Genomic DNA, 14,132 nt, shown 5'->3' on the forward strand with positions numbered 1-14,132 from the left:
GAATGGCCAATGCACCAGTAAAGAGCGATATTGACCATTACTGCACCTTCGAGACTTCAATTCACACCACAAGTATGTCATCTCGTCCAGGCAGTTCAGAAGATCAGCTCCAGAAGGAAAGTCGTAAACACGAGGAAATCTGCAGATGCTGGAAATTCAAGCAACACACACAAAAAATGCTGGTGAACGCAGCAGGCCAGGCAGCATCTATAGGAAAAGGTACAGTCGAGGTTTCGGGCCGAGACCCTTCGTCAGGACTAACAGACAGAAGAGAAAGTAAGAGATTTGAGAGGGGGAGGGGGAGATCTGAAATGATAGGAGAAGACAGGAGGGGGAGGGATGGAGCTAAGAGCTGGAAAGTTGATTGGCAAAAGGGATACAGAGCTGGAGAAGGGGGAGTATCGTGGGATGGGAGGCCTAGGGAGAAAGAAAGGGGAAGGGGAAGTAGCCCAGAGGGTGGACAAAGAGTTAGAGTGAGAGGGACAGAGGGAGAAAAAAGAGAGGAGGAAAAAGGGGGGGGGAATCAATGATAAATAAATAAGGGATGGGGTACAAAGGGGAGGTGGGGAATTAACAGAAGTTAGAGAAGTCGGTGTTCATGCCATCAGGTTGGAGGCTACCCAGACGGAATATAAGGTGTTGTTCCTCCAACCTGAGTGTGGCTTCATCTTGATAGTAGAGGAGGTGTGGCTAGACATATCAGAATGGGATGTGGAATTAAAATGTGTGGCCACTGGGAGATCCTGCTTTCTCTGGTGGACAGAGCGTAGGTGTTCAGCAAAATGATCTCCCAGTCTGCGTCGGGTCTCACCAATGTATAGAAGGCCACATCGGGAGCACCGGACGCAGTATATCACCCCAGCCGACTCACAGGTGAAGTGTCGCCTCACCTGGAAGGACTGTCTGGGGCCCTGAATGGTGGTGAGGGAGGAAGTGTAAGGGCATGTGTAGCACTTGTTCCACTTACAAGGATAAGTCCTGAATAGTGACGGAGGAAGTATAAGGGCCACATCTGCTCTCAGGATGAGGCTTTTCATTCCAGGACGAAGGAAATATCCTTTTTTTTTAAAGAAAAGGGCTTCCCTTCCTCCACCATCAACTCTGCTCTCAAACGCATCTCTCCCATTTCACACACATCTGCTCTCACCCCATCCTCTCGCCACCCCACTAGGAATAGGGTTCCCCTTGTCCTCACCTACCACCCCACTAGCCTCTGGGTCCAACATATAATTCTCTGTACCTTCTGCCACCTCCAACGGGATCCCACCACTAAGCACATCTTTCCCTCCCCCCCCGCCCCTTCTGCTTTCCACTGGGATCGCTCCCTATGCGACTGCCTTGTCCATTCGTCCGTTTTCCCCACCCCCCCCATACCTTCTCACCGATCTCCCTCCCAGCACTTATTCTTGTGAGCGGAACAAGTGCTACCCATGCCCTCATTAGGGAAAAAATAGACATCTGGATAAAAGTGATTCCATCAAGCAGATACAGCTTGGATTCATGAAGGATAAGTTTGACAAACTCACTGGAGTTATTTGAATGCAATGGGTAGAGGGGAACAGGTGGATGTTGTATGCATGGATTTCCAGAAGGCATTTGATAAGGTGCCACATGAAATACTTGTCCATAAGATAAGGATCCATGCAATTGAAGGTAATGTATTAGCATGGATAGAGGATTGGTTAGCCAGTAGAAAGCAGAGAAGGAATGGATATTTCTCGGGTTAGCAGCGAAGAGTGGAGTTGGACAGGGGTTGGTGCTGGCCTGCAACTGTTTACGATATACATAAATGATATAGAAGAGGAATTAAGTATAGCGATCCAAGTTTGCTGATAACAGTAAATAGTGGATATGCAAATTGTGTAAAGGTGTGGAGAATCTATAGAGATATGCACTTAGTGGCCACTTTATTAGGTACCCCTTTACACCTTGTTAATGCAAATATCTAATCAGCCAATCATGAGGCAGCAACTCATTACATAAATGCATATAGACATGGTCAAATGGTTTAGTCGTTCAGAGTGAACATCAGAATGGGAAGGAGTGTGATCTAAGTGACTTTGACCATGGAGTGAGTGTGCCAGACGGAGTGGTTTGAGTATCTCAGAAACTGCTGATGTCCTGGGATATTCATGCACAGCAGTCTCCCTAGAGTTTACAGAGAATGGTGCACAAAAAAAAAAAAAAAAAGACATCCAGTGAGCAGGGTTATATGCCCTGTTAATGAGAAAGGCGAGAGGAGAATGGCCAGACTGGTTCAAGCTGACAGAAGGATGACAGTAACTCGGATAACCCTGCATTACCTATTAAAGTGGTTGTGGAGTTTAACACACACAAAATGCTGGAGGAACTCAGCAGATGCTCTATGGAAATAAGGCTGAGACCCTTCATCAGGAACATCGACTCTATGCATTTCCATAGATGCTGCCTCACCAGCAGAGTTCCTCCAGCATTTTGTATGTTCTGGATTTCCAGCATCTGCGGAATCTCTTGTTTTTTTTTTTAATGATGACTGCTGAGTGCATATAAGTTGACTGAGTGGGAAAGCGTCTGGCAGATGGAATGCAATGTTGGTAAATATACAGTTATTGAATTTGAAAGGAAAAATAGAAGATCATATTATTTAAATAGTAGAAGATTCCAGTATTCATTTGTACAGATGGACTTGAGTGTGCGTGTGCATGAATCCTAGAAGGTTGATTTACAGATGCAACAGGTTATAAAGAAAGCAAATGAAATGTTGGTCTTCATTACTAGAAGGATTGAATTTAAGATTAGGGAGGTTATACTGCAAATGTAGTGGGTATAAGTGAGGCTAAATCAGGAGTATTGTGTGCAATTCCAGTCTCCTTAAGATTGTTATAGCCAGGGGTGGTAATGGGGACACTACCTATTAAATGCCCCTGATGGCGTGAGCCTCAAATAGCTTCTGATAACCAAGTCCAGCTCCTGGCCTTCACGTGTGGCTTAGCTACTAAGCCCAGTGAAATCGTTTCTACTGACAGGAAAAGGGGTAAAGGCGGATTACTGGTGCTTTAAAACTACTTGCTTCAGGCAGATGGGGCTCATCAGCCGTGGTTGGCAGCTCATCTAGGAGATGGAAAACTCTGACCTCTAATCTCCGCTGTCTTGCGGCTACACCAACTCGTGGGGAAGGCAATGGGAGTAAAACCTGAGGGGAAAAATCGGGAGCTGGAGTCCCTAAGGCAGTCTTGCATTGAGTTCATTGTTGACTGACAACTCCTGCGATGCTGCTGGTATCAAACTGTATCAGTCTCTGCTGTTCCTTAGGGTACATCAGATGCATGGACAGGGATCTTGCTACACGGGCAACAGCTTGCTCTCCATATCATACTACCCAGGCTTGCATATCTAGACAGCTAGGACACAATATCTATGGTCAACTCTGATTGACAGAGACTTCAGACACAGACTTAAGGAAAGATGTACTAACTTTGAAGGTGGTGATTCCAGAGATGAGCATGAACCTGTGAGGAGAGATTAAGTTGCCTGGGACTACTCATTGGTATTCAGAAGAATGAGAAGAGATCTTATAGAAACAAAAATTATGAAAAGCGTAGATAAGATAGAAGCAGGAGAGTTGTTGACACTGGTAAATGAGACTGGAACTAGGGGACTTGGTCTCAAAATGATCATGAGACAAATAATATACTAAAATGGATAATTCAACAAGATCTAATTACTTCTGTATTAACTTTTTGTCAGAATTTGTTTTGTGGCAGCAGTACAGTGCAGGCATACCAAAATTGCTGTAAGTTACAATACAAATACTGTAGTGTAAAAGGGGAATAGTGGGGTATTGTTCATGGACCATTCATAAATCTGATAGCAGAGGGGAATTTTGGGGGTCTTCATGCTCCTGTACCACCAGCCTGATGCTAGCAATGAGAAGAGAGCATGTCCCGCATGGTGAGTGCCACCTTCTTGAGGCAGTCTTTGGAAGATGCCTTCAGTGGTGGGGAGGCTTGTGCCCATAATGGAGTCTACAACCCTCTCTAGCCTCTTGCAATCCTGTGCTTTGGTACCTCCATACAAGATGATACCAGTCAGAATGCTGTCCACGGTACTTCTGTTGAAATTTGCTAATCTGTGACATACCAAAGCTCTTCAAACTCTGAATGAGATATCACTGGTGTGCCTTCATTGTGATTGCATCAGTATGGTAGGCCCAGGATCGATCCTTAGAGATTTTGATGCCCAGGAATCTGAAACTGCTCCCGCTTTCCACCAATGACCTCTGAATTCGGATTGGTGAGTGTTTGACCTTTTTAAGGTCTTCTGCTTGCAAATTTGATCTTTTCAAAGTGAATCATTTCACTGTTTTCCAGGCTGAATTCCACCTGCCACTTCTCAGCCCAGCTCCTGTCAATATCCTGTCAAAATCCTATTGCAACCCACCACTCCACCAACCTCTGTGTCATCTGCAAACTTACTAACCCACCCTTCCACTTCCTCATCCAAGTCACTATAAAAATCACAAAGAGCAGGAATCCTGCAACAGATTCCCGTGAAACTCCAATGGTCACTAACCTCCAAGCAGAATATGGTCCATCTGCAACCACCCTTTGTCTTCTATGGGCAAGCCAGTGCAGTATCCACACAGCCAAGTTTTTCTGGATCCCATACCTCCTGACATTCTGAGAGGGCCAACCATGGGGAATTGTATCAAATGCTTTACTAAAATCCATATAAACCACATCCAGTGCTTTGCCTTTATCAATTTGCATTGTCGCACCCTTAACAAATTCAATGGGGATGCAAGCTATCCGGGCCAGGGGACTTTTTTAAAGCTTTTTTGCCCCAGTTGTTTGCCTAACAGTATACCTCAAGCGACCATAATGGTATTTAAGTCCACCTCAGTATTGTTCCATATTAACAGGATGCTCACAGTATTTTCAGCCTTTAAAATGTCTGATTTCTCCAAAAGAACAAAAGCAAAATGCCTTTTTTTTTTAATTGTGTTTTGGCATTTTCATCATTGAAACTTTTGCTGAAGCTTGTTTAAGATCCAGTGGTAATTCTGTAGTCTTAGGATTTATGCAACCATGATTTCAGTGCTAGTTGAGGCTATTAATTTGATATGTACTGTATTTATTTGCATTTTATTTCCTAAACTGCTTAGTTTCAACAATTGCTATGATTCTAAAACTGTACTGTTCACATTTAGCAGATACATTGTGAAGTTGTAATGGATTTAATAAATGGCCAAGGCCGTCAAATGAAAATGTAAGGAAAAACTATTGGCTTTGAAGAACTTAAATTCAAAATGACATCAACTGAAGATAAAAGAGCCATGCATGAGCGTACACTTGTGAATCCACAGCCACCAGCATACTGCAATCCAAATAAACCTAGCCGCATGACAAATCAGCTGCAATATTTGCAGAACGTGGTGGTTAAAGCTTTGTGGAAACACCATTTTGCGTGGCCATTCCAGCAACCTGTTGATGCTGTGAAGCTAAACTTGCCTGTAAGTATGATATTTTTATCTGTTCACAACACTTTTTACACCATCCTGTTTTATTCAGTAGCCGCAATTAACAAATTGCTCAGCACGTCAGTCATGAGGTTGAAGATCAAACACTGTATCTATAACAAAATTAAACTGTTTTATTTTGGGTATATGGGCAGGCTGTCTTTGTAGCAATTGTAAGTAATACTGGCAGCAGACGCCGATGTAGTAAATACTATATAATAAAACAATTTGCACAAGCATTTTATACTTGTGGGTACCTACTATCATGGTGCTGATAGGATTTTCTTGCTGATTTAAAATTTTAGTCCATTGTTCTTCCTAATTGTCTTCGATGAACACATTTTGCACAAGTTAATTCTCTTTCTCTGAAAGAAGAATTGACCTGCATAGTGAGGCAGAGCAATTCAAACGCTAGAAGACTTTGAAAGTTCATTGCCTTATTTGAATGTTGGATAAGTGTGGAAAGCAGGAACTCTGAAAAACAAACCTAAACATAAGAGTCAATATAATTGAAGCCGTAGGGTAATGCTACAACTCTATAAAATGCTGGCTAGGTCACACTGGGAATATTAGAATAGATTAGATTAGATTATGAGAACACTTAGTCCTCATTTATTGTCATTTAGAAATGCATGCATTAGAAAATGATACAATGTTCCTCCGGTATGATGTCACAGAAACACAAGACAGACCAAGACTAAAACTACAAAAACCACATAATTATAACATATAGTTACAACAGTGCAAAGCAATACCGTAATTTGATAAGAGCAGACCATGGGCACAGTTTTTATTTAAAAAAAAGTCTCAAAGTCCCGATAGCCCAACATCTCACGCAGCTGGTAGAAGAGAGAAACTCTCCCTACCATGAGCTTCCAGCGCCATGTTTATTGTGTTTAGTTTTGGTCGCCTCATGATAGGAAGGTTGTGGAAGCTTCAGTAAGGGTGCTGAGAAGATTTACTAGGAAGCTGCCTGGATTAGACAGCATGTCTTATGAAGATAGCTTGAGCAAGCTAGGGCTTGATAGAGGTGTACAAGATGATAAGAGGCTGTAGACATTTACCCAAAATGGAAATGACTAATATGAGAGCGCGTCATTTTAAGGTGATTGGAGGAAAGTATTGGGGAGGTGTCAGAGGTTTTTTTTTCTTTAAGCACTGAGTGGTAAGTTTTTTACGGAATGGTGAGTGCATGAAACGTCCTGCCAGGGTGGTGGTAAAGGCGGATACATTAAAGGCATTAACAAACTTAGGCTGGGTGCTATGTCGGAGGGAAGGATTAGATTGATTTTAGTTTGTTAAATGTTTGGCAAAACGTGGTGAACTGAAGGCCTGTATTTTCCTGTGTTCTATGTAATTAGTTTTTTTTGTGTTGTGCCATATTATCACAAGGGCTCTCTAAATGTTGGAAAGCAAAGATGAGATGATTCAGCCATATTCCATCATTCGTTGACAGCAGTTCTTCCTAATCACCCTTGAATTTTTCTTTTCTAAGATGCTTTAATTACATGCCTCTTATTATCTGACTGGCCAGCCAGAAGAGGAAAGACCTTTACCATTTGCTTCATCAAAAGTTAGTTTGCCAGCAACTTTACACAGTTCTTTTGACTTTGGCTGCAGTGGAAATAACACGGCTATTTGAAATATTTATCCTTAGACTTTTTATTCCTCTCTGATACTTGACATCATTTAAAACAATCTATATTGGAAATTTTCTATAACTTTGTTTTTAAAAATACTATTCTTTATGGGGAAATTCAAGGGCGAGTTCACCTTATAGAACATAGAATAGTACAGCATGGAACAGGCCCTTTGGCCCACAATGTTGTGCCGACCCTCAAACCCTGCCTCCCATATAAGCCCCCACCTTAAATTCCTCCATATACCTGTCTAGTAGTCTCTTAAACTTCACTAGTGTATCTGCCTCCACCACTGACTCAGGCAGTGCATTCTACGCACCAACCACTCTCTGAGTAAAAAACCTTCCTCTAATATCCCCCTTGAACTTCCCACCCCTTACCTTGAAGCCATGTCCTCTTGTATTTAGCAGTGGTGCCCTGGGGAAGAGGAGCTTGCTATCCACTCTACCTATTCCTCTTATTATCTTGTACACCTGTATCATGTCTCCTCTCATCTTCCTTCTCTCCAAAGAGTATAGCCCTAGCTCCCTTAATCTCTGATCATAATGCATACTTTCTAAACCAGACAGCATCCTGGTAAATCTCCTCTGTACCCTTTCCAATGCTTCCACATCCTTCCTATAGTGAGGTGACTAGAACTGGTTATTGAAAAGATGGTGATGTATTGCAGATATAATTAGAATAAGTCTTGATACATCAATGTCAGGGAAGAGTAAACCAGAGTTTAAAGTTCCAGGTTTGATTTTTCAAGGAATTTTGTAACTAGTATAACAACTTTCTAGTCAAATTATTACCATTATCCATTTATTTTTGTATCTTTTAAAAAAAACTCAATGTAAATTTAAAAACACAAACACGAGGAAATCTGCAGATGCTCCCAGTGGTGGATTTGACTTTTTATTCTTTGCATAATTAGTCTAGACCCATACATTATCCTTTGCAGAAATGTATAGCTAATTTACTCCACCATGGGTGTAATGGCATCTGCACTGGCACTGGAGGTGAGTGGTCCTGGGTTCAAATTTGGCCAGCTCCTTGCACGCTTTCTTTTCATGTTGGGTTCAGCATTGAGCTAGCAAATCAGCCTTTTTTTTTTTAAAAAAAAAATAAACAACAGACAAATGTGAAAGAAATGGCAAGTTTGCTGCCCAATGTGCCACACAGCGCAGAGAGGAACAACTACTCTACCAAATCCTAGTTTTATCACTTTTTGATCTGCACTTAATTGTTTGCATGTACACTTCCAGGAAATATTTCAATCCGGACATCCAGTAAATTGGACAACTGCAACGAATACTGGAATTCTGAGATTAAAAATTGCAATATCGAGCATGTCAGGTTGCGTCTGAGTGGTTAAGAGATGGGTGGAGAGTTAATATTTGAAATCTTTGAGAGTATTTAGTTTTCATTTCAAAATTTGGCGGGAGGAGAAGATGGCAACACGACGCAGCACGCGCAGCTCTCAGGTGAAATGATATCGTATCTGTTAAATAGGGGCCGTGGACAATTCTGATTTGATGGAGACAGACGTGAAAGCACAGAGGAACATCTGGAGAAATTTCTAAAAGGCTGGTTCGCTGCCGCTGTTACTGGGCGATTGAGAATCTTCCAGAGGGAAGGCCCCAAAATCCCCGGCTTTGCCTGCTGTTGGCGACGGAGACTGAGGTCGAATTGTTTGGGTAGAGACAGCGCTCGTTACTCGGTGTCGGAGGGCTGATCGGAGACTCAAAGTTTTCGGACGACTCAGAGTCGGACTGTGGTCGGGCATGGCAGGGAGAGTTTTCTTCCTTCTCCTGTCTGCTTGAGATATGGGACATTCGAGAGACTTTGAACTTTTTTACTGTGCTATGGCCTGTTCTTCATCAAGTTATGGTATTGTTACACTGTTGTATGTTATAATTATGTGGTTTTTGTTAGTTTTTCAGTCTTGGTCTGTCCTGTGTTTTTGTGATATCACACTGGAGGAATATTGTATCATTTCTTAATCCATGCATTACTAAATGACAATAAAAGAGGACTGCGTGTCCTCATAATCTAATCTAATCTAATCTAAATGTATTTCTGTAATCTGGTTCATATTGTCACATTTTGTTTTCTCAACATTATGGACACATTTTCCTCAATCCAGACCCATTACTCTATCATTGGTAAGTATTAGGATGTCTTTCATAATGTCTATATTTCAGTCCTTGGCACTAAAATTCCTGTTGTACTGAAACGTGAATGGTGCTTACTGAAACGGAGACACCTCTTTTTCTCTTATTAGGGAGAGCCTGTGGTATATCGAATTACTGAACGAGTGGTCTTTGGGGTACTGCAAGTCTGTGTCTTTATTGATGCTTTGCTGCATGCTTGAGTGCTCGGTGGGGGGTGCCGATGCTTTCTTTGCTGGTGGGGGAGGGGGGATTGTTGCTTTGCTGCTGCTTGAGTGTGAGGGGGGAGCTGGGGTGGGGGGGCTTTAGGGTTCTAACAATTTACTGTCAATCATTCTTTGGGGTACTGCTCTGTTTTCGTGGATGGTTATGAAGAAAAAGAATTTCAGGATGTATATTATAAACATTTCTCTGACATTAAATGTACCTAAAGAAACATTTGTTCAAAACTATTTTACATTTCCTCCTATTTTAAGATTCCCATTTTCATTTCTTGATGTCTCAGTACTTCATTCTACTTGATAAGTCCTCATTTTTCAAAAAAAAGTAACCATGTTGTATCATCATGTGGAAAATTAAAATGTTTGATCAACTATTTTCTTTGTAAGTTGAGTGAAATTCAAATTTTATATTGAATAACAAGCATCAAAGATTTGTAGTGTGTTTAATGTGTTTGGGATGTTTTAGAGTTGTATTTTCTTAAAATTTAAAGACTGTGCTGCTAAATTAATGAACTAATAGAAGGAAAAAAAACTAAAGCTGGTTCCAATCTCAACATCAATGTTTTCTTTCTCTCAGGATTATTATCAAATAACAAAGAAGCCAATGGATCTGGGTACAATCAAAAAACGCTTGGAAAATAAATATTATTGTAAAGCTATGGAGTGTATAGAAGACATAAATACAATGTTTACCAACTGTTACGTATATAATCGGGTATGAAATTACTTAATTTGTTCTGTGAAAGTTTTAATGGTTGTATCATTATCAATATAACCAATGGTTTTTCTTGTAGCCAGGTGATGATATAGTTCTAATGGCACAAACACTAGAGAAGCTATTTTTACAGAAGGTGGCAAAAATGCCACAAGATGAAATAGAACTTCCAGTGGCTAATAAAAGAGCAATTCATGGAAAAGGATCAGGTAATCAAATGGATATATTTCTCATCTTGTGTATATAGCTCTGTAACTGTACGTTGGAGGAAAGAAAGGTGACGGTCTTTTTCTATAGTATAGTCTCAGTCTGGTAAGATTTCCAAAATTATTACAAAGATCATAGGATGTGTGATTGAGGCTGACTGATTTAGTAGTTTTCCCCTCATCTAAAGACTCGGAGACTGGGTCTTGTTGAAATAGAAATGACAATAGAATACAAGATCTACTGAGTGCTTCCAACAATTCCCTTTGTTTTAGATTTACTCTTTTCCGTTATCAAATATGTAATGAATGGTCTGAGTTACCTAAGGTGATGAAAGCAGTTGGTGTCAATTACAACAGTGGTCCCCAACCACCGGGCCGCAAAGCATGTGCTACCGGGCCGCGAGGAAACAATATGATTTGGCGATATGAAACGATATGAGTCAGCTGCACCTTTCCTCATTCCCTGTCACGCAGTGTTGAACTTGAACGCACAAGAGGTCGTTAGTGACCGAAGACAAATGACCCAAGACGTGCAAAGGAATGGGTCCGTGACCCACTTGTGAATGTCCCCGGTGAATCATCTATGTCAGTGCGAGAAAAAGATCAATTCCTCGAGCTTGCAAATGACGGTGGGCTGAAAAGTATGTTTGACATAACATCTCTGCCGGCATTCTGGATCAAAGTCGAGGCTGAATATCCTGAGATAGCCACGAAAGCACTGAAAACATTGCTTCCATTTCCAACATATCTCTGCGAAGCAGTGTTTCCTGCAATGAATGCAACGATAACTAAATTGCGGAATAGACTGGACATACGATACTCTTCGAGTATCGCTGTCTCCCATCACCCCTCGATGGGACCGTATTGTTGCAGGAAAACAAGTCCAGGGCTCCTGCTGATTCAGCAATATTGGTGTGTTGCAATGATTTTATATGTTCATAAGAGGAAAATATGCGCTGTGTGTTTAATATCCAAACTTAAAATGTTATGATGCTATTGACTTATAATTGACTTATCAATAGTCATGCGAGGAAAATATGCGCTGTGTTTAATATTAAATTTGTTAGGTAAACCCTTTTAGAAATGAAATTGAGTGTATTAGCCACAAATGACTTATAGTTGACTTATCACCTATATTCCGGTCGTGATTAACACCCCCCACCCCCCCCACCCCCGGCCCTGGTCGGCCGGTCCGCAAGAATATTGTCAATATAAACCAGTCCGCGGTGCAAAAAAGATTGGGGACCCCTGAATTAGAATAATCTTAGCTGAACTCAAAGTTGATCATTGGGTTGACGTCAAATAGTATCACCTCATTTTGGAGCTGGGTTTTTCAACTCCTTTTATGCCATGGACCAATGCCATTAACCAAGGATGCCAGGTTCTGAACCATTGTTTTGGAGGAATCCTAGAATTTCTTTCTCAAGACACTAATAAGGCAGGACAAGGGAGGGGTAGTTGTATATTCCTGGAGAAATCTTCGTTGTTTCAACCGCAATTTTGAATTTCCTACAGGAAATTTTTAAAATGTTATTATATTTTTCACAATTGTATTATTAAATGCTCCACCACCTTGAACATTGCAGTGTATTTGATAAGCAAAGGTCCACTTGTGAAAAACCTGGGTTTCATCTTGAGTTTTCTATTTTCGTGCTTGGTGTCTTTCCAATTTGCAGGATAGTGGGACTAATTTTAATTTCATCCAGATAAGTGTGAGGTGTGACATTTTGGGCAGACTAATAAGGGTAATGATAAGAGTTAGCAAAGAAATAGGAAAAAATCCTTTTAATATAACATTCATGAGAAAGGTGAGAAGCATTTCCTGGCATCATACTGGATGCTACACCAATGATTGATGTTATTGTGTGTGAGATAGATGGTGGTTTTAAAGATGACATGAACATAGAACAATGCAGCATGGGACAGGCTATTTAGCCCACAATGTGGTAATCTTGATAACTTTGGACTACCAACTGTTGAGGTTAAGTGGCTAGAAAGGGAGGAGAGGCTGAGAGTAATATTTTTCCAAGGAAGGGACATGGGTTTGTGTTTGTTCCAATGGTTTTATTGTTGGGTTAGTTTTATTATTGTTATAGGAAGCTATGAAGCCTTTTCTCTTCATCATGCATTTCTGCTTAAGGATTCAAAGCACTATCTATATCCCTTTTAACTCTTGTGTTACCCTCAAAAGATGGGTCTAATTGAAACAATAAGTACGTCAATGCTTTTGATGTTTGTGGCTTTCACTATCCTGCTAAGCATCAAGATCCGGATTTCAGCCTCTTTCTTGTGTTTAACTGATTTCTTAGACTATTGCTACTTCTCACCCTGTCACTTGTGAAAATGCTATTCCCTTCTCTCACTTCCTCTGTCTCTACCACATCTGTTCTCAGGGCAAGGCTTTCCATTCCAGAATGTCTGAGATGTCCTCCTTCAACGAACAGCATTCCCTTTCTCTACTATTGATGCTACCTGGATCTCCTCCAGTTCCTGGACATCTGCACTCACCACCTCCTGGCCACCATAACAGGTTTAGATTTCCCCTTGTCCTTGCCTACCCCATAAGTCTCCGCATTCAACACATAATTATCTGTAACTTTCACTATCTTCAACGAGGTCCTACTACTAAACACTTTTCCTCCCCTCCCCACCCCATGCTATCTGCAGGGATCACTCTCTACCTAAGTCCCATGTCCTCTCATCCAAACCCGATCCCTCCAGGTACTTAACCCTGTAAGGAAGACGAGTGCTACACCTGCTCCTCCCTCGCCACTATATAGGACCCCATTTAATCCTTTCTGCTGATGTGACACTTCACCTCCGAGTCTGTCAGGGCTGTATCCAGTGCTTGATAGATTGGGGCACTTTGTTGAGAACCTTCACTCCATCCACCATAAGAAGGTGGGCTTTGCCTATTGGCATCCATTTTAATTCCATTGCCCATTCCCATTCTGGCAAGCTGTTCTGTGGTACCCTCTACAACCACAATAAGGCTACTCCCAGGTTGGAAAAGCAACACCTCATTCCATATGGATAGCCTCCAACCTGATGGCATGAACATCAATTTCTGTAACCTCATTAATTTCTCTCCCCTTCCCCTTCTCTTTTTTTCCCCATTCCCCATTCTGGCTCTCCTCTTACCTGCTCATCACCTCCCCTCTGATGCCCTACTTCTAATTTTCCCATAGTCCTCTCTCCTCTCCTGGCAGATTCCTCCTTAAACTCTTTGCCTTTTCAACCTATAATCTTTATTATGAAACCACAAAGCCCTTTGATTTGTCTTGCAACAGGTTCTTGCTTTCTGCTCCTTAAAAAGGATTCTCAGACTATTAAATAAACATGGTCTTCACCAGCTGCCCAACTGCTTCACTTCATATACTGCATTATGTAGCTTTAAAAGCTTTGTGAAATGATTGAACCATTTGCTGCTAGCTCTGTTCATTTTTGCTTATCACCAGCTCCATACTGTCTCCGTGCAATTCTGTAAACTTGCTTGAATGCAAGATCAACAGGAAAATATTCTTACTTAATGTCCTCTATTCACAAACCTGTATCTCTTTCCATTTTCACCTTAGTTTTTCCACAATATGGCTTTTATGATCTCTAAAAGCTAAACGAGTTTCTTTTGCTTTAGAATTGATTAAATGAATGGTTGATTCATTAACCATACACAACCTTTTGATCATGGCTTCACTTTAGC

At 41.2% G+C, this 14,132-nt stretch overlaps 1 protein-coding gene across 1 annotated transcript in view; it reads left to right on the forward strand.

Annotated features, from left to right (window-relative positions):
* The window catches only part of brdt (bromodomain, testis-specific), a 136,498-nt gene that overhangs the window by 21,353 nt on the left and 101,013 nt on the right, over positions 1 to 14,132 (forward strand). The window contains exons 2-4 of the mRNA XM_072274595.1: positions 5,189 to 5,491; positions 10,089 to 10,226; positions 10,306 to 10,435. Coding sequence (XP_072130696.1) covers positions 5,288 to 5,491; positions 10,089 to 10,226; positions 10,306 to 10,435 — 472 coding nt within the window. The 5' untranslated portion in view covers positions 5,189 to 5,287. The remainder of the gene's footprint in view (positions 1 to 5,188; positions 5,492 to 10,088; positions 10,227 to 10,305; positions 10,436 to 14,132) is intronic.

The sequence above is a fragment of the Mobula birostris genome, chromosome 12 (assembly GCF_030028105.1).
Source record: "Mobula birostris isolate sMobBir1 chromosome 12, sMobBir1.hap1, whole genome shotgun sequence".
NCBI lineage: Eukaryota > Metazoa > Chordata > Chondrichthyes > Myliobatiformes > Myliobatidae > Mobula > Mobula birostris.